The following is a 20,721-nucleotide window of genomic DNA, read 5'->3' as shown; positions in this document are numbered from 1 at the left end:
CAGGGAAGTACTCTCCATCCTTTTGTGCCAGTGTCTGCTACTCCTAACCTAGCAGCACAAACAGGCCCCAAGAAAATGCTTTTAACCTCCATTTAACTCCTAACAGGAATTGGGTGTGAGCTCAACCAGCACCAGGCAAATGAAATAGACAAGAATAATAATGCAAGGGCTCTGAAAACTAAATTGTCATTGGAATCACAACACAAAAAAGTAGGCCAGGACCTGCATGCTAACCTAAAAAGAGTGACTGCTAAAATGGAAGAGTTAAATAGGATCCAGGATCTCCTCTCATAATATCAGAAATGTCCAGGATATAATTTAAAAAATCACACATAATATGAACAATCAGAAAAATCACAACTTGAATGAGAAAAGCCAATCAACAATCTAACACTGAGATGAATCAGATTTTGGAATTATCTGACAAAGATCTAAAGTAGCCATCGTAAAAATGTTTCACCAGGCAAGTAGAAATTCCTTGCAAAGATGGGAAAGAAAAGAAAATCTCACCAAATAAATGGAAAATATGTTCTTGAAGAACCAAATGAAAATGATAAAACTGAAAAATACAATAACTAAAATAAAAACTCACTGGAAAGGCTCAAGAGCAGAGTAACTATGACAAAGGAAATAAGAAGTGAACTTGAAGATAGAACGATAAAAATTACCCAATCCAAAAAAACAGAGAAACAATCAACTTTAAAAAAGAGAAACAGAAAATGACTAACAGGGGCTCAGAGAACCTGCAGGACAATTATAAAATAGCTAACATTCGTATTATCAGATTAACAGAAGGAGAAAAGAAAGTGGGGCTGAAAAATATTTGAAGAATAATGACCAAACCTTCCCAAATTTGGCAAAAGACATAAACCTACAGATGCAAGAAGCTAAACAGAATAAATCTGAGGGATTCCATGCCAAAACACAGTATAACTAACTTATGAAAACAAAGGCAAACAAACAATGAAACTATCTTGGAAGCAGCTAGAGAGGAATTATAAATTGTCTATAGGGAACACTGATCAAATGACAAAAAAATTCTTATCAAAAACCATGGAGAAGAAAGCCTGGAGCAATACTCTTCAAGTGCTGAAAGAAAATAACTATCTGCTGAGAATCTTTTTTTTTTTTTTAAGACAGTCTCCCTCTGTCCTCCAGGCTGGAGTGCAGTGGTATGCTCTTGGCTCACTGCAACCTCCACCTCCCAGTGATTCTCCTGCCTCAGCCTCCCAAGTAGCTGTGACTACAGGCACCTGCCACCACGCCCGGCTAATTTTTGTACTTTTATTAGAGACAGGGTTTCACCATGTTGGCCAGGCTGGTCTGGAACTCCTGACCTTGTGATCTGCCCACGTCAGCCCCCCAAAGTGCTAGGATTACAGGCATGAGCCACTGTGCCCAGCCAAGAATCTTATATCCAGCAAAACTATCTACAGGGTATGAAGAAGAAATAAAAAGCTTTTAGACGAAGGAAGACTACAAGACTTTGCCATCAGCAGAATTATTTTTAGAGAATGATTAAAGGAAGTTCTCCAAACTCCAAATGATTATGGGAAAAGGCTCAGAACTTTAGAAAGGAAGGAAGAATAGAAGAATGGACAAAAATAGTGATAAATATAGCAGATTACCCTTCTCATGAGTTTTTAAAAATCGTAGTTGGTTGAAGAAAAAATTATAGTATTATCTGTAATTCCTATATAGTCTATAGGAAGAGACAATACTTAAAATAGTTATATGTATATACACACACACATATGTATAAGTGGGAGGGTAAAAGGATCTATATGGATGTAAAGTTTCAACACTTCAATCAAAGTGGTAAAAGATTCATAAGTTGGACTATAATCAGTTACATATGTATATTGTAGTACTAGAGCAAGTGCTAAGAAAATTCTACAAATTATGTATTCAAAAATAATATAAATCAAAATGGAATGCTAAAAAATGCTCATGTAACTCACAGGAATGCAAGAAAAATAAGAACGAGAAATGGAACAAATGGAAGATGAATATTAAAATGTTAAACTTAAGTCCAAACATATCAATAACTACTTTAAATGTAAATAGTCTATCTGCTTACATGAAATAAAAGGCCAGAGACTGGTAGAGTGGATTTAAAAAATGATCCAACTAGATACTGTCTCCAAAAAACTTTACTCCATATATAACAACATAAGTAGGTTGAAAATAAAAGAATAGAAAAAGATATTAATTTTATTAATTTATATTATTATAAATATAAATTTTAGGCTGGGCACAGTGGCTCACCCCTGTAATCCCAGCACTTTGGGAGGCCAAGGCAGGTAGATCACTTGAGGTCAGGAGTTCAAGACCAGCATGGTCAACATGGTGAAACTCTGTATCTACTAAAAATACAAAAATTAGCCAGGCGTGATCACAAGTGCCTGTAATCCCAGCTACTTGGGAAGCTGAAGTAGGAGAATTGCGTGAACCTGGGAGGCAGAGGCTGCAGTGAGCCGAGATCATGCCCTTGCACTCCAGCTTGGGCAACAGAGCAAGACTCTGTCTAAAAAATATATATATATATATATATATATATAATTTTAAATATAAATTTTTAAAAGGAAGGAAGTAGTATATGAATACGAAAATACTTTCCTTCAGAGCGAAAAACATTGCTAAAAACAAAGGATCATTCTGCCAAGACATTGCAATCCTAAGGTATATGTACGAAACAACAGAGATTCAAGTACATGAAGCAAAAACTGATAGAGCTGAAAGGTGAAACAGAAAAGTCCACAAATATAGTTGGAGAATTAAAAACCTCACTCTCACCAAATTGATAGAACTACCAGGGATAAAATATGTGAGAATATCAAAGAACTGAATAACAGCATCAGTCAACAGGATCTAATTGATATTTATAGAATGCTCTATTCAACAATAGACAAATCCACAAATACATTTGGGAAATTCAAAGCCTTGCTTTTGTTAGCAACAACAACAACAAAGTACTTTTGTTTCGTTGATTTTCTCATGTTCAGTTTTATTAATTTCTGCTCTTTATTATTTCTTTTCTTCTGCTTTGTGTTTGTTTTGGTCTTTTACTACTTTCTTGTGTAAGAAGAGCTTAGAATATTGGTTTGAGAACTTTCCTCTTTCCTAATGTAAATATTTAATGCCATAAATTTCCCTTTAGCTATATCCCACATATTTTGAAATATCTTCTTCCCACATATTTTGAAATATCTTCTTTTCATTTTCATTTAATTCTATGTATTTTCGTTACTTCCTCTTTGGCCCATGGATTATTTAGAAGTGAGTTGCTCAATATCCTTGTGAGTGGAGATTTTCCTGTTTTTCTGTTATTCATTTCAAGCTGATTCCATTATGATCAGAGAACATCTCCTATAGAATTTCAATTATAGGCAGAGAGGAAGTGTGAATGTCGAATGTTACAGGGAAGGAACTAGAGGCAAGTGGCAAATAATGGGTCATTGGAGAGTTTAGCAAAACGTTCAGTGCCTATGGAAGTCGGATTGTGGGATCCAGAGCATAAAGGAATTAAGTTAGAAATTGCCCGCAAGCCTGAATTTAGCTGGAGAGAGTAAATTCTCTCCCACTGTGCTCCGGTCTATAAAGCCAAGACTAGTCAGAGGGGCCCAGGGGTCTGGGATGGTGTAGCCAGTGCACATGCTGCAGGGAGACAGAGGCAGATAAGCAGGGAGAGGCCGAAAGGCTCAGATACACAAATACCCTTGTTTGGGCTCAGAGCAGGGCTGCCAGTGGAGGGATGGATGTGATTTCTCTGACCATAAGGAAGTGTCCCCAGAGTTTATTTCCTGGGTCACCAAAGGGTTTCCTGAGAGTTGATATAATACAGGGTAAGGCACAGGGGTGTGTACACACACACACACACGCACACACACACACACCACTTGGGTCTTAAGAGGAGTGAGAAAGAAGACCCAAGGGGATTGTCACATACAGAGTATTAATTTGTGAGATCTCCCACCACAACCACCCCATTTCTGAGGACTCTGGCTGTGGAGAGCGATGATGAATTTTGAAGGCAGGAAGCTTCTTTCTGTGATCAACCAGGGGAAACCCCAAGGCTTAGAGAGAATTGAGGGCCAGAAACACCCATGAAACTCACCCTGATTCTTTCCCTTCACCTCCCATTTGTCTCTGAGTACCTCAAACTACAAGAGGGGTATCGCACACGAGGATTTGATTTTCTTTTTTCTTTTTCTCCCCAGGCCAGAGTGCAGTGGCATGATCACGGCTCGCTGCGGCCTCAGACTCCTAGGATCAAGCAATCCTCCCACCTTAGCCTCCTGAATGGTGGAGACTACAGGTGCACACCACCACACTCAGTTTATTTTTGTATTTTTTGTAGAGAAAGGGTCTCACTATGTTGCCCAGGCTGGTCTTGACCTTGTGGCCTCAAGTGATCCTCCTGCCTCAGCCTCCCAAGTAGCTGGGACTACAAGTGTGCACCATGGTGCCTGGCTAATTTTTGTATTTTTTTGTAGATACAGGGTCTCACTATGTTGGTCTTGAACCAGGCTGGTCTCAAACTCGTGGCCTTAAGCAATCCTCCTGCCTCAGCCTCCCAAAATACTGGAATTATAAGCTGAGCCACTGCGCCTGGCCTCAGAGAATTTTCACATCTTGGTTTGCAATTGCTGTTTCCTCCTAGGAATCCTGACGTCTCCTGCTCCCAGTCCTTATCTCTCTCAGGGACCCAGCAGCCCCTTCCACCAACTTTTAGACCCCTCAGGGACCCAGGCATCCTTTTCCCAAAGCTTCCACTTCCTGTGGGTCTCCTGCCCCTGCTTGTTTCTTGTTATCTCTGGCTTTTAGCCAGTCTCCTGTTTACTCACTTCATTTTCCTGGTTGACTTTATGTCCAGTCAACTCTGAGCCTTTATCTTTCCCTCTGGGAATGTGCCTTGGGTGGGCGTGGGGATTGGTCAGAGCTCCAGGGAGAGAGAAGCCCCCGCATCCACTTTGGCCTCCCAGAGGCCCAGGCTCCTGTGATAAGACGGGAGGAGCCCCAGCGAAGCAGCTGCTAGGGTGTTGGTCCAAGAGGGCACCCAGGCTTTGCAGCTGCTGGTCCCAGGGGAGACGCCCTCAGCAAACAATGAGATCCCAGGTCAGGGAGAAGGCAGGCAGGGCCTGGGTCAGGCCAGCCCCTCAGAGGAGCTGACTCCAGCTGAGAAAGCCCAACTTTCAGCTCATTCTTCTGCTCCTTGTGTGCAACCTAGACCTCTACCTCCCATCTCCGGCAAATTCTGGGGTGATGGAGAGGCACAGAGTCCCCTAAACCTGTTCAGCTAGCCCTTGCTAAGAGCAAACCCTCCCTACACACACAAAAAACTCCAGAACCAACAGGTCCTGGCTCTTCCTCAGTCCCCACAGGCTGGGAAGTCCCTGGCCACCTATATCCTGTTTCCAGCACCACTGAGGGGCAGGTGTCTGGGATCAGAAGTAGAATCCGGGTGTCTGTGTGGAACCAGGAAACAGAGCCCATCGTCCCTTCTTCACACACCGCTTCAGTCCCAATGCCCACCTGCATCCTGGCCTGCGCCCACACCAGAAGAGTCTGCCCCCAGCTCTACAGTCGTTGAGAATTTCTTTACATCTCTGGGACGTAAAGATGCCCAGAGAGGCTGGTTTTGGTGTTCCCGTTTTGCAGATGAGAAACCGCAGAGGCCCCGCTGGGCTGCGGTGGAGGTCTTGTGTCCCACTCCATAGCCTCAGACTCCTGCCCATCCCAGACACCTGCCTCTAGTGGTGTCTGGAAGCAGGATGTGGGTGGCTAGGGACTCCCCAGCCTGTGGGGACTGAGGAGGAACCAGGACCCGGATATGGGTCCCTCATTGTTGTTCCTGGCAGGAGCCAAAGGAAGGAATCTAGCCACTAAACCAGCAAATATGACCACATGCCACCTCCCGCCCTTGCTGCCCACACCCCCACTCCACCCCACCTCCACCTAGGGATCCAGGCGCTCAGCTGCCTGCTCCCCAGCTGTCTCCCTCAGGGACCCCACCTTTCCAGGACCAAACTTTCCAGAAGGCTTCCAGGGAGTGGCCACCAGCTGTCCTCACTCCCTTCTTGGAACCCAGGCATCCAGAATCACCGTCCCTCCTTCCCAGACCTTCACAGTTTCCCGTTTCATCTGGCCCTGAGTACCGCAGCCTCCTCCAGGAAGTTGGCATCATCTGCCTGGCACGTGGCCCAGGGTGTGGCCTGAGGGGCCCAGAAACTCCACTATATAGCGCTGCCACAGGGCTGGCCCTGCAGCTCCAGGGACCTGCAGGTGAGAAGGGCTGGGGTCCCCTTTGGAAGTGGGACGGCAGGTCCCCTACTCTTGCCCCTGGCTGTAGGCCTTCTCATCCTACCCCTAGACCCACAAGACAGCCAACTCTCCACCCGTCCCTGGCTTCTGCCCTCCCCACCCCACCTCCAGACCAACTGGACAGCCAGCCTCCCCTATACACACACACTGGTCCTTGGATCCATACCCCCCTGGCCCAATCTGCCTGACTTCTTTCCCTACCTCAGCCTTCATGGTCCCAGGTGGCCCTTGTCATGAGAGTGGGCCCTTCTGCCCAGGACAGTCTTCAGCAGAGGTGGTGGATCAGCCTTCTATGATCCTTTCTCTTTTCCTACTGCAGCCATGGGTGCCCTGTGGAGCTGGTGGATACTCTGGGCTGGAGCAACCCTCCTGTGGGGTAAGTCAGACCAAGACCCTCTCCATGTCCTTGTTCCAATCTGGGGAGCTCTGCGTGGGTCCACGCCTTCCATGTGTGCCTCCTCCACATGTCACCCCAGGCTAGCTGAGACAGGAGGGAGGCCCTTAGGCTCTGCAGAGGGATGTGGTAGAATTCACCAATTCTCACCCTTTTCTGGATGGGAGCACAGGTAAAAACCTTAGTCCCCAAACTCAAGTGTGCAAGAACTTTCTTGATTTTCTGCAACTCAACTAAGGTTTTGACTCTGAGCCTCATTCGGCTGAGTTGATGGAAAATTTCACGAAAGTCATTCTTGGAGGGTGTTGTCCCCAGTTCTCCCAGGGATGTGTCCAGAACTAAAATTTTAGATAAAGCCAAAGTACTGGGGTGAGGATGGGATATGAGGGCCCTCTCATCACCAGTCAGCATCCATCTAGGTTACTTTTGAAATGTCCATTGTCCCTGATCCCCTGGCCCCCTGGGATATCCTTCAAGGCCCCCTTTATATGGAAGGTGGTCATTCCATAGCCCCCACACTCTCTTCAAGATTCCTTAGACCTCTCTCTCTTTCCTCAGCTCCAGGGACGCTCTTCCTAGTTGGGGGTGGTCAGAAGCCCCCACTGCCATCTGTTTCTAGGAGACAATTCATCCACCCTTCCATAATCCTCTTCTCTTTATCTCCTTTTCACAAACCCCCAAGTCCCATTATTATTATTATTATTATTATTTGAGATGGAGTTTCACTCTTGTTGCCTGGACTGGAGTGCAATGGTGCAATCTCAGCTAATTGCAACCTCCACCTCCCGGGTTCAAGCGATTCTCCTGCCTCAGCCTCCCTAGTAGCTGGGATTACAGGTGCCCCATGCCACCATGTCTGGCTAATTTTGTATTTTTAGTAGAGATGGAATTTCACCATGTCAGTCAGTCTGCTTACGAACTCCTGACCTCAAGTGATCCACCCTCGTTGACCTCCCAAAGTGCTGGGATTACAGGCGAGAGCCACCGCGCCTGGCCCCCACAAGTCCTATTAAGACAAAAACCAGTGGGTCACGTCTGTAATCCCAGCACTTCGGGAGGCTGATGCAGGAGGATCACTTGAGCCCAGGAGTTCAAGACCAGCTTGGGCAACAAAGTGAGACCCTGCCTCTAGAAAAAAATAAAAAAATAAGCCAGGCACATAGTGCGTGCCTGTGGTCCCAGCTATACCAGAAGCTGAGACAGGAGGATGCCTTGAGCCCAGGAGGTTGAGGCTGCAGTGTGTTGTGTTTAAGCCACTGCACTCCAGTTTGTAAAAAGATGGAAATCATACACTGGCAGCAGAATATATCCACCTTGAGCCCCAAAGTGCTTAAAACAATTGTGGGTTGGAGATTTCACATGAAAATTCAGATAGCCAGTTTCTCTTTAAAAGCAGAAAGAACGGCCAGGTGTGGTGGCTCACGCCTGTAATCCCAGCACTTTGGGAGACCGAGGCAGGTGGATCACCTGAGGTCAGGAATTTGAGACCAGCCTGGCCAACATGGTGAAACCCTGTCTCTACTAAAAATACAGAAATTAGCTGGGCATGGAAACCGGGAGGTGGAGGTTGCAGTGACCCAAGATCGCGCCACTGCACTCTAGCCTGGGTGACAGAGTGAGACTCCATCTCAAAAGAAAAAAAAGAAAAAATACAAAAGTTAGCTGTGTGTGGTGGTACACACCTGTAGTCCCAGTACGCGGGAGGCTGAGGCAGTAGAATCACTCGAACCTGAGAGGCGGAGGTTGTGGTGAGCTGAGATTGCGCCACTGCACTCCAGCCTGGGTGACAGAGCGAGACTCCGTCTCAAAAGAAAAAAAAGAAAAGAAAAACAGGAAGGTCTTACAATTTAAAAAAGCTCACATTCTTTCATTATAACAGGTGAAAGCTAGTACCAACAATCCACTTTATTTATTTTTTTTTTTTTTGAGACGGAGTCTCGCTCTGTCGCCCAGGCTGGAGTGCAGTGGCGCGATCTCGGCTCACTGCAAGCTCCGCCTCCTGGGTTCACGCCATTCTCCTGCCTCAGCCTCTCCAAGTAGCTGGGACTACAGGCGCCCGCCACCACGCCCGGCTAATTTTTTGTATTTTTAGTAGAGACAGGGTTTCACCGTGGTCTCGATCTCCTGACCTCGTGATCCGCCCGCCTCGGCCTCCCAAAGTGCTGGGATTACAAGCGTGAGCCACCGCGCCTGGCCACACTTTATTTTTTTTTACTAGTTTATATATTTTTAAATTTTTTTATTTTTATGGGTACATAGCAGTTGTCTGCATTTATGGGGTACCTGTGATATTTTGATACAGGCATACAGTGTGTAATGATAAAATCAGGGTAACTAGTGCATCCCTCACTTCAAGCATTTGTCATTTCTTTGTGTTAGGAACATTCCAATTCCACTGTCAGTTATTTTAAAATATGCCATAAATTATTGTCAACAATAGTCATCCTGTTCTGCTACGAAATACTAGATTTTATCCATTTTATCTAACTGTTTAACTGTATTTTTGTACCCATTAACCATATCTACTTATCCCCCCGTCCCCACTATCTTTTCCAGCCTCTGGTAATCATCATAACCATCATTTTACTCTCTAATTCTATGAGTTCATCAGTTAAAAATTTTAAACTCCCATATATGAGTGAGAACATGTGAAATTTGTCTTTCTGTACTGGCTTATTTCACTTAACATCATGTCCTCCAGTTCCATCCATGTTGTTGCGAATGACAGGATCTCATTCCTTTTTTTTGTGACCGAGTCTCACTCTGTTGCCCAGGCTGGAGTACAGTGACGCGATCTTGGCTCACTGCAACCTCCGCCTCCCAGGTTCAAGCGATTCTCGTGCCTCAGCCTCCCGAGTAGCTGGGATTACAGGTACATGCCACCACTCCTGGCTAATTTTTGTATTTTTAGTAGAGACGGTGTTTCACCATGTTGGCCAGGCTGCTCTCGAATTCCTGACCTCAAGTGATCCACCTGCCTTGGCCTCCCAAAGTGCTGGGATTATAGGTGTGAGCCACTGTGCCGGGCGATCTCATTCTTTTTTTATGGTGGATAATTCTCCATTGTTTGTACATACCAAATTTCCTTTATCCACTCATCTGTTGATGGACACTTAGGGTGATTCCGTATCTTGGCTATTAGGAATAGTGCTGCAATAAACATGGGAGAGCAGATGTCTCTTGCATATACTGACTTCCTGTCTTGGAAGGAAAGGAATTGCTGGATCATACAGTAGTTCTAGTTTTAGTTTTCTGAGAAACCTTCATACTATTATCGATAGTGATTGTACTGATTTACAGTCCTACCAACAGCGTAAAAGGGTTCCCTTTTCTCCACATGCTCACCAGCATTCATTATTGCCTTTCTTTAGGATGAAAGCCATTTTAACTCGAGTGAGATGATATCTCATTGTGGTTTTAATTTGCATTTTTCTGATGATTAGTGATGTTGAGCATTTTTTTATATACCTGCTGGCCATGTGTATGTCTTCTTTGAGAAATGTCTATTCAGATCTTTTGCCCACTTTAAAATCAGATTAATCTGGGCGTGGTGGCTCATGCCTCTAATCCCAGCACTTTGGGAGGCAGAGGCAGGCAGATCACTTGAGGTCAGGAGTTCGAGACCAACCTGGCCAGCATGGTGAAACCCTGTCTCTATTAAAAATACAAAAATTAGCCGGGCATGGTGGCGCATGCCTGTAATCCCAGCTACTTGGAAGGCTGAGGCAAGAGAATCACTTGAACCCAGGAGGCAGAGGTTGCAGTGAGGTGAGATCGTGCCACTGCAGTCCAGCCTGGGTGACAGAGCAAGACTCTATCTCAAACACACACACACACACACACACACACACAAACACACACAGATCAGATTATTTGATTTTTTTCCTATTGAGTTGTTTGAGCTCCTTTTTTATTCTAGTTATTAATCCCTTGTCAGTACCATCTAGAAATGCTACTGATTTTTGTATGTTGATTTTGTATCCTGCAAATTTAGTGAATTTGTTTATCAGTTCTAATAGCTTTTTGATGGAGTCTTTGGGCTTTTTTTAAAATATAAGATTATATCATCTGCAAACAAGGATAATTTGACTTTTTTTTTTTTTTCCAATTTGGATACCTTTATTTCTTTCTCTTGTCTAATTGCTTTAGCTAGATGGGTTGTAAATATTTTCTCCCATTCTGTCAGTTGTGTCTTCACTTTGTGGATTGTTTCTGTTAGGTAACATGGGGTACCTTAAAATGGCGCCATACCTTAAGATGGGGCCGGTTCCAGGTTCTTCTCCCCTCCTTGACCGGGCACTGTCTGAACCCGCCAAAGAAGGGCCAATCAGAAAGAAGCATCTCCCGCCTTCCCTTGGGCCCGCCCCTAGCCCAATCCACGTAGGCCCAAGGGATATAAAACCCAGCACACCAGCAGCCCTCTCTCTCTTCTCTTCCTTCTCCTTGCGTGGTGCCGCTCGATACCTCCAATAAAGATCTCTTGACGGCGACCGGTGTAGTTTGGTCTCCGCCCAGCCCCTTTCAGTTTCCTTTGCTGAGCAGAAGCTTTTTAGGTTGATGTGATCCCATTTGTCCATTTTTCTTTGGTTGCCTGTGCCTTTGATGTATTACTTAATAAATTTTTGCCCAGACCAATGAACTGGAGAGTTTCCTAAATGTCTTCTTATAGTAGTTTCATAGTCTGAGGTCTTAGATTTAAGTCTTTAATCCATTCTGATTTGATTTTTGTATATGGTGAGAGATAGGGGTCTAGTTTCACTCTTCTGCACATGGATATCCAGTTTTCCCAGCACCATTTATCTTCAGTAAATGCAGTGTATGTTCTTGGGATCTTTGTCAAAAATGAATTCACTGCAGGTGGCTTTGTTTCTGGGTTCTATATTCTGTTCCACTGGTCCATGTGTTTGTTTTTATGCAAGTACCACACTGTTTTGGTTACTATAGTTTTGCAGTATAATGTGAAGTCAGGTAATGTGATTCCTCCAGTTTTGTTCTTTATGCTCAGGATGGCGTTGGCTATTCTGGGTATTTTGTGTTTCCACATAAATTTTGGGATTAGTCTTCTATTTCTGTGAAGAATGTCACTGGCATTTTTATAGAGATTGCACTGAATCGGTAGATTGCTTTGGCTAGTATGGACATTTTAACAATATTGTGTCTTCCAATCCATGAACATGGAATATCTTTCCATTTTTTTTTGGTGTGTATCCTCTTCCATTTGTTTCATTACTGCTTTATAGTTTTCATTGTAGAGATCTTTCATTTATTTGGTTTATTCCTAGGTGTTTTATTTTATTTGTGGCTATTGTAAATGGGATTACTTTCCTTTTTTTTTTCAGATTGTTTGCTGTTATCATATAGAAATGCTACGATTTTTGTATGCTGATTTTGTATCCTGCAAGTTTAGTGAATTTGTTTATCAGTTCTAACAACTTCTTGATGAAGTCTTTAGGAGTCTTTAGGTTTTCTTTTTTTTTTTTTTTGAGATGGAGTTTTGCTCTTGTTGCCCAGGCTGGAGTGCAATGGTGCCATCTTGGCTCCCTACCTTCTCCACCTCCCAGGTTCAAGCAATTCTCCTGCTTCAACCTCCCGAGTAGCTGGGATTACAGGTGTCTGCCACCATGCCAGTCTAATTTTTTTTTTTTTGTATTTTTAATAGGGACAGTTTTCACCATGTTGGCCAGGATGGTCTCAATCTCTTGACCTCTTGATCTGCCCACCTCGGCCTCCCAAAGTGCTGGGATTACAGGCTTGAGCCACTGCACCCAGCCAAAGTTGTTTTTTTTTTTGAGACAGAGTCTTGCTCTGTCATCCAGGCTGGAGTGCGGTGGCATGATCTTGGCTCACTGCAACCTCCACCTCCTGGGTTCAAGCGGTTCTCTTGCCCCAGCCTCCCGAGTAGCTGGGACCACAGGTGCGTGCAACTACACCCAGCTAATTTTTGTATTTTTTTTTTAGTAGAGATTGGGTTTCACCATGTTGGCCAGGCTGGTTTTGAACTCCTGACCTCAGGTGATCCACCCACCTTGGCCTCCTAAAGTGCTGGGATTATAGGCGTGAGCTACCAAGCCCAGCTGTCTTTAGGTTTTTCTAAATATAAGATTTTATCATCTGCAAACAAAGATAATTTGACCTCTCTTTTTCCATTTTGGATGCCCTTTATTTTTTTCTATTGTCTAAGTGGTTTAGCTAGGACTAATAATAATATGTTGAAGAATAGTGGTGAAAGTGGACATCCTTGCTGTGTTCTAGATCTTAGAGCAAAGGCTTTCAGTTTTTCCCCATTCAGTATGATACCAGCTGTGGGTCTGTTGTACATGGCTTTCATCATGTTGGGGTGTGTTCCTTCCGTATCTACTTTCTTGAGAGTTTTTACCATGAAAGCATGTTAAATTTTATCAAATGCTTTTCTGACATCAATTGAAGTGATCATATAGTTTTTGTCCTTTATTCTGTTGATAAGATGTATCACACTGATTGATTTCCATAAGCAACAACCCACTTTAGATGGTGTAGGAATGCTTCAGTTCCACAGTCGCCCCCTCCAGGACTGTTTCACACATTTATATTTCTTGCCTGGCCCCATCAGCATTTGAGTTTGAGAGCCCTGTCTAAGGTGTTTAGATTTTTGAAAAACAAAATCCAGGAAGGCTTGTAGACGAAAGCTGCATGAATCAGAAAAAAGCAAAGAGAAGGGTGGTGGGGAAAAGCCCAAGTTAATACTTCAACATGTTTCTGGGTGTAGAGCAAAAGTGGGGAGGATTGGATAAGTGGACCCACAACTGTATTTTCCCAAACAGGATTGACCCAGGAGGCTTCAGTGGACCTCAAGAACACTGGCAGGGAGGAATTCCTCACAGCCTTCCTGCAGAACTATCAGCTGGCCTACAGCAAGGCCTACCCCTGCCTCTTTATCTCCAGTCTGTCAGAGAGCCCCGCTTCAGTCTCCATCCTCAGCCAGGCAGACAACACCTCAAAGAATGTCACAGTGAGGCCCGGGGAGTCGGTCATGGTCAACATCAGTGCCAAGGCTGAGATGATAGGCAGCAAGATCTTCCAGCATGCGGTGGTGATCCATTCTGACCACGCCATCTCTGTGCAGGCACTAAATGCCAAGCCTGACACAGCGGAGCTGACACTGCTGCGACCCATCCAGGCCCTAGGCACCGAGTACTTTGTGCTCACACCCCCCGGCACCTCAGCCAGGAATGTCAAGGAGTTTGCCGTGGTGGCTGGTGCCTCAGGTGCCTCGGTCAGTGTCACGCTGAAGGGGTCAGTGACATTCAATGGCAACTTCTATCCAGCAGGCAGTGTCCTAAGAGTGACTCTACAGCCCTACAATGTGGCCCAGCTACAGAGCTCAATGGATCTCTCGGGGTCAAAGGTCACAGCTAGTAGCCCCGTGGCTGTGCTCTCTGGCCACAGCTGTGCCCAGAAACATACGACCTGCAACCATGTGGTCGAGCAGCTGCTACCCACATCTGCCTGGGGCACCCACTATGTAGTGCCCACGCTGGCCTCTCAGGCTCGCTATGATTTGGCCTTCGTTGTGGCCAGCCAGGCCACAAAGCTGACCTACAACCATGGGGGTATCACTGGCTCCCGTGGGCTCCAGGCAGGTGATGTGGTAGAGTTTGAGGTCCGGCCATCCCGGCCACTCTACCTGTCTGCAAATGTGGGCATCCAGGTCCTGCTGTTTGGCACAGGTGCCATAAGGAATGAAGTGACTTATGACCCCTACCTGGTCCTGATCCCAGATGTGGCAGCCTACTGCCCTGCCTATGTGGTCAAGAGTGTACCAGGCTCTGAGGGCGTGGCCCTGGCGGTGGCACAGACGAAGGCTATCAGCGGGCTGACCATAGATGGGCATGCAGTGGGGGCCAAGCTCACCTGGGAGGCTGTGCCAGGCAGTGAGTTCTCATATGCTGAAGTGGAGCTCGGCACAGCTGACACGATCCACACGGCCGAGGCCACCACCAACTTCGGGCTGCTCACCTTCGGGCTGGCCAAGGCTATAGGCTACGCAACAGCAGCTGATTGTGGCCGGAGTGAGTAATGGAAAATGTCCCCTGGTCCTGTCCACCTGGTGACCGCTTTTCTACCCACCTACTCCTCTGTGGCTTTCGGGATCCTAGTTGTCCTCCCCTCACTTCCCTTCTCTGCGACATCCTTCCTCAAGTCTTCTCAGCCCCTCCCATCCTCCCAGAAACAATATTCTAAATATTTAGCAACCAGGGAGAGCTGGGGCACTACCAGTCAGAAGAGACAGCAGCCAGAGCACTGTGACAGGGTCCTGAAGCCCCCATGATGCTGGCATCAGCCCCTGTCTGTTGGTTTGTTCTGGAAAGGGCCCTAGGGGAGAGCCAGGGTGCTGAGAAGGAGGGATCTTTGGGGTTGCGGGGGACAGTCAGGTCAGCAGCTTCTTACCAACCAGTTTGGAAATATTTTGATATTTTAGCAACTGACATAGCCACACCAGTTGCTAAGCCACTCTCCACACCTCATGTAGGAATGTTGATACCCAAACTTAGGAGGTCTAAATGTATGATAATAAGATGACTACGTGTTGGGGAGGGGGAGTATCTTGCAATCTTTCTAGGTGTTTAACGTGTTTTTGACACAGTTAATGTATACGACCTGGCAGTTTGTGTGACCTCAGGCTCAGCCCATGAGATGCTGTCAGTGTAGTGCAGGGTCCCAGGGTTCAAATCCCAGCTCTACTGTGTGATTTTGGATAAGTGACTTCATCTCTCTGGGCTTCAGTTTCCACATCTGTAAAATGGGGATAACTGCTTCTCCCTCAAAACTTTTTTTGTCTTAGAGACAGGGTGTCACTCTGTCACTCGGGCTGGAGTGCAGTGGTGTGATCACAGCTCACTGTAGCCTCGAACTCTTGGACTAAAGCAATCCTCCCTCAGCCTCCCAAGTAGCTGAGACTGTAGGTATGCACCACCACACCCAGCTAATTTTTAATTTATATTTTGTAGAGATAGGGTCTTGCCATGTTGCCCAGGCTGGTCTCAAACTCCTGAGCTCAAGCGATCCTCCTGCCTCAGCCTCTCAAAGGGCTGGAATTACAGGCCCGAGCCACCACACCCAGCTGCAAAAACTTTTGAAGACTGGGAGGCAGATGGAGGAAAGGCTGTTTCTTCCCATGTAGTCCCTGCCACGCTAAGACTGTGGCGTTCCTGGTCCCTTACCCTCCAAGGCATGGAAGCCACCCAACTTTAAGGAGCCACTTTGGGCTTGAGAAATAGAATGAGAGATCAGTGGGTGATTAATTATAATGGGTAACACTCCATTTAACACCTAGGTTCAGTTCTAAAGCTTTCTCGAGTTTTAGCTTATTTAATCCTAACACCCCTCACCAAGATCCCTACGAAGGAGGTATTATTATCACCCCCCATGTTACAAATGAGGAAACTGAGGCAGAGGGAGTTTAAGACCACTTGCCCAGTGTCTCAGAGCCAGTTGGTTGAGCCAGGATTCCTACCTAGGCGGCCTGAGTCCGTAGTCCTTTTCATCCTGCTAAAGCCTGTCTTCCATTTTCTGTCCTTAAAAAAAATCCCTTAGCTCTTTTTGACCCTGGAGGGAAGGTAGGGAAGAGGGGAAAAAGGGGAAAGAAAAACACAAATTAACATTTTAATGACTGTTTCTGCCTTTTCTTATTTACTATCTTCCCTTCTTCTAGGCTGCCCTGTGTTAAACTGGAGAATCAGAAAACCTGGGGCTTTCAGAGAGGCCTGAGCAACTCTCTCCCTGTGGGGTTCCAGACCTTGGTTTCTCCACCTTTAAAATGGGCAAAAATGGGCAAAAATGGGCATTTGTGAGCGAATTGCTCAAGCTTCCCAGGCAAGGTGGGCTCCAGGATGCCTCCCTCTGAGGCCTGAGGCAGTTTCTTCCTTCTTCCTTCTTCTTCCCCACTCCTCCTCCTCCCCCCTCCCTCCTCTTCTTCCTCCTTCTCCTCCTCCTCTTCTTCTTCTTCTTCTTCTTCTTCTTCTTCTTCTTCTTCTTTTCTTCTTTTTCTTCTTCTTTTTCTTCTTTTCTTCTTCCTCTTCCTCTTCTTCTTTCTTCTTCTTTTTCTTTTCTTCTTTCTTCTTCCTTTTATTGTGAAATAGTCTCGCTTTGTCATGCAGGCTGGAGTGCAGTGGTGCCATCTCAGCTCACTGCAACCTTCCCCTCCTGGGTTCGAGCGATTCTCCTGCCTCAGCCTCCCGAGTAGCTGGGATTACAGGCATGCGCCACCACACTCTGCTAATTTTTGTATTTTTAATGGAGACGGGGTTTCACTATGTTGGGCAGGCTGGTCTCGAACTCCTGACCTCAAGTGATCTGCCCGCCTCGGCCTCCCAAAGTGCCGGGATTACAACCCCGTGGACACTTCTGTTTCTCTCTTTTCACCGTTCCCTTCCCTCCCCAGCTGTACTGTCCCCAGTGGAGCCCTCCTGCGAAGGCGTGCAGTGCGCAGCCGGGCAGCGCTGCCAGGTGGTAGGCGGGAAGGCCGAGTGTGTGGCGGAGTCCACCGCGGTCTGCCGCGCCCAGGGCGACCCCCATTACACCACCTTCGACGGCCGTCGCTATGACATGATGGGCACATGTTCGTACACGATGGCGGAGCTGTGCAGCGAGGACGAAACCCTGCCCGCCTTCAGCGTGGAGGCCAAGAACGAGCACCGGGGCAGCCGCCGCGTCTCCTACGTGGGTCTCGTCACTGTGCGCGCCTACAGCCACTCCGTGTCGCTGACCCGCGGGGAAGTTGGCTTCGTCCTGGTGAGTACCTGGAGGCTTCGGGGCGTTAACATCCATGAGCTGCGGGTCCGAAGGCGGAGGCAAAGCCCAATGGCCGAACTCAAACCGGGGTGCAGAGAGGTGGGCCATGGGGTTGGAGGGTGGGGAGGCAGATTTGAAAATCAGTAGCAGGATCTTAGAACCCTGCCCTCCAGCCATCCCACGTCTAGAAATTTAAAGGATATTCAGAGACAGAGACTGGGGGGGAGGGGAAATGCCAACATGGTTTATAATAGCATAAAACAAAAACAAACAAACAAACAGTTATCCAGCAATGGGGGATTTACGTTGACCAAATAACTAAATTTAATGAGCACCTGCTATGCACCAGATATGTTTCTTAGCACTTTTCTCATCTTAATGAATTTAACGCTCACAAACTCTGTGCAGGAGGCATTATTATTATGAACATGTTCAGATTGGGAAACTGAGGTTGAGATAGGCTAGTGACTTCCCCAGGGCTCAGAGCTAGTAAGAGGTGGAGCTAAGGGCACAGGCATGCTGGCTCTGGAGTCCCTGTTCTTAATCCCTCAGCTGTCCTGACTCTGGTAAATGCATTTCTACTCAGTTCATACGAATAACAGCAGTCTAGAGCAATTACTTCCTTTTTTCTCACCATGTTGTTATGAAAAAGTTAAAATGTCCAAAGTTGAAATTCTTATACAGTGAATGCTCATATGCCAATCGCCTAGATTTTTCTTTCTTTTTTCTTTCTTTCTTTCTTTCTTTCTTTCTTTCTTTTTTTTTTTTTTGAGACAGAGTCTCACTCTGTCACCCAGAATGGAGTGTGCAGCCGCAGGATCAGGTTCAAGCGATTCTCCTGCCTCAGCCTCCTGAGTAGCTGGGATGACAGGCATGTGCCACCATGTCTGGCTGATTTTTGTATTTTTGTAGAGAGAGGTTTCACTATGTTGGCCAGGCTGGTCTGGAACTCCTGGCCTCAACTGATCAGCCTGCCTCAGCCTCCCAAAGTGCTGAGATTACAGGTGCCAATCATCTAGATTCTAAACACTGTACTCTTCTTGATTGATCACACACTGATCCATCGGTTCATCACTCTGTCCATTCCACAATCTCTCTTATTTTTTATGCACTTCAAAGTTCCAAACATGAGTACATATCACCCAGAAGACTTCACCACGTCATTAACTAGAATACAATATTTTCACACTTCTTTTGGCTGATTTTGGAGGTGAAATTTATATATAACAAAAATCATAAATCTTAACTGTATAATTCACCTTTGGCAAATGTGTAACCAAATTGCCCATTAAGATACAGAATTTTTTTTTACCTGGGAAAATTCCTTCATGTGCCTTACCAAACAGTCCTGGAAATGATCACAGTTCTGATTTTTTTTTCTTCCAGCATAGATTAGTTTTGCCTGTTCAATAACTTCAGGACCGGGCCCAGTGGCTCATGCCTATAATCCCAGCACTTTGGGAGGCCTAGGCAGGTGGATCACTTGAGGTCGGGAGTTAGAGACCAGCCTGGCCAACATGGCGAAACCCCATCTCTAGTAAGAGTACAAAAATTAGCTGGGCGTGGTGGTGCATGCCTGTAATTCCAGCTACTCGGGAGGCTAAGGCAGGAGAATCGCTTGAATCTAGGAGGCGGAGGTTGTAGTGAGCCAAGATTGCACCACTGCACTCCAGCCTGGGTGACAGAGTGAGACTCTGTCTCAAAAAAAAAAAAAAAAAAAATATATATATATATATATATAGAGAGAGAGAGAGAGAGAGGAGTATATACTTTTGTACATATATACATATATACACACACATATATACATATATATGTATATATATATGTTGTGTTCTCTACTTTGTGCTTTTTGCACTTAACAGTACATTCTGGAACAGTTTCTCTATCAATGCAGAGGGAGCCTCTATTTTTTTTTAACATCTGCACAATTCTTTATATGGATATGAACACCATAGTTCATTCAACCAGTCCCCTATGGATGGACACATTGTTCACTATTACAAACAATACTGCAATGAATATTTTTTTGACTTTTTTTTTTTTTTTGAGACAAGGTCTTGCCCTGTTGCCCAGGCTGAAGTGCAGTGGTGTGATTATAGCTCACTTCAACCTCAAACTCCTGGGCTCAAGCAATCCTCCAGCCTTGGCCTTCCAAGTAGCTGGGACTACAGTCTCATGCCACTATACTGGGCTAAGTATTTTTATTTTTAGTAGCGATAAGGTCTCGCTATGTTGCCCAGGCTAGTCTCGAACTCCTGGTCTCAAGTGATCCTCCCACCTTGGCCTCCCAAAGTTCTGGGATTAGAGGCGTCAGCCCCTGTATCTGACCTGCAATAAATATTCTTGTACCTCCCTGATTTTGTGAGCGTGCAGGTAGATCTCTGCGATTAATAATCAGTTGGTGAAAGTAGGTGTTCTTCAGCCCTGGAGGGGTTGAGCGCAAATTCAGGCAGACTTCATATCCCTTGAAATTATATACAGAATTTTATACCTCTCTCTGAAAAACTACTTTTTATTATATATTTTTTTGAGACAAGAGTCTCGCTCTGTTGCCCAGGCTGGAGTGCAGTGGCATGATCTCGGCTCAGTGCAACCTCCGCCTCCTGGGTTCAAGCGATTCTCCTGCCTCAGCCTCCCAAGTAGCTGGGACTACAGGCACACGCCACCACACCCAGCTAATTTTTTGTATTTTTAGTAGAGCTGGGGTTTCATTGTGTTAGCCAGGATGGTCTTGATCTCCTGACCTTGTGATCCGCCCACGTCGGCCTCCCAAAGTGTTGGGATTAAAGGCATGAGCCACCGCACCCGGCCTTACTTTTTTTTTTGTCAGGTCCTCACAGAGGTCAGTGACTTGACAAAGGTGTAGAGCTACTGTCAGAATCGTAGTAGGATACTCACAAGACATTGTTAGGAGAGGAGTTAATGAAATAGTGACTTCAGCATGGTCTTTTCTTTCTAAGTGTAAATATATCTAAAGGTAGGAAAAAACTCAACAGGATTTATACATTTGTATGTGTGTGCCTACAGGGTGATTTTTTCTCATTTTTGCTCATGTGCATTTTCTGTTTTCTGTAATGAACTAATATTATTTGTGTCATTTAAAAATGGAGATTGGCCAGGCATGGTAGCTTACACCTGTGATCCCAGTACTTTGGGAGGCTGAGGCTGGAAGATTACTTGAGCCCAGAAATTTGAGACCAGCCCGGGCAACATAGGGAGACCCTATCTCT

At 45.7% G+C, this 20,721-nt stretch overlaps 1 protein-coding gene across 1 annotated transcript in view; it reads left to right on the top strand.

Annotated features, from left to right (window-relative positions):
* The first annotated feature begins 5,857 nt into the window (after nucleotides 1-5,857).
* Nucleotides 5,858-20,721, top strand: part of FCGBP (Fc fragment of IgG binding protein) — a 73,868-nt gene continuing 59,004 nt past the window's right edge. Inside the window, exons 1-4 of the mRNA XM_030796665.1 lie at nucleotides 5,858-6,285; nucleotides 6,644-6,700; nucleotides 13,519-14,766; nucleotides 17,139-17,488. Coding sequence (XP_030652525.1) covers nucleotides 6,646-6,700; nucleotides 13,519-14,766; nucleotides 17,139-17,488 — 1,653 coding nt within the window. The 5' untranslated portion in view covers nucleotides 5,858-6,285; nucleotides 6,644-6,645. The remainder of the gene's footprint in view (nucleotides 6,286-6,643; nucleotides 6,701-13,518; nucleotides 14,767-17,138; nucleotides 17,489-20,721) is intronic.

The sequence above is a fragment of the Nomascus leucogenys genome, chromosome 17 (assembly GCF_006542625.1).
Source record: "Nomascus leucogenys isolate Asia chromosome 17, Asia_NLE_v1, whole genome shotgun sequence".
NCBI classification, from domain to species: Eukaryota; Metazoa; Chordata; class Mammalia; order Primates; family Hylobatidae; genus Nomascus; species Nomascus leucogenys.
The sequence above is the reverse complement of the archived record's forward strand: the minus strand, read 5'-3'. Positions and strand labels throughout refer to the sequence as shown.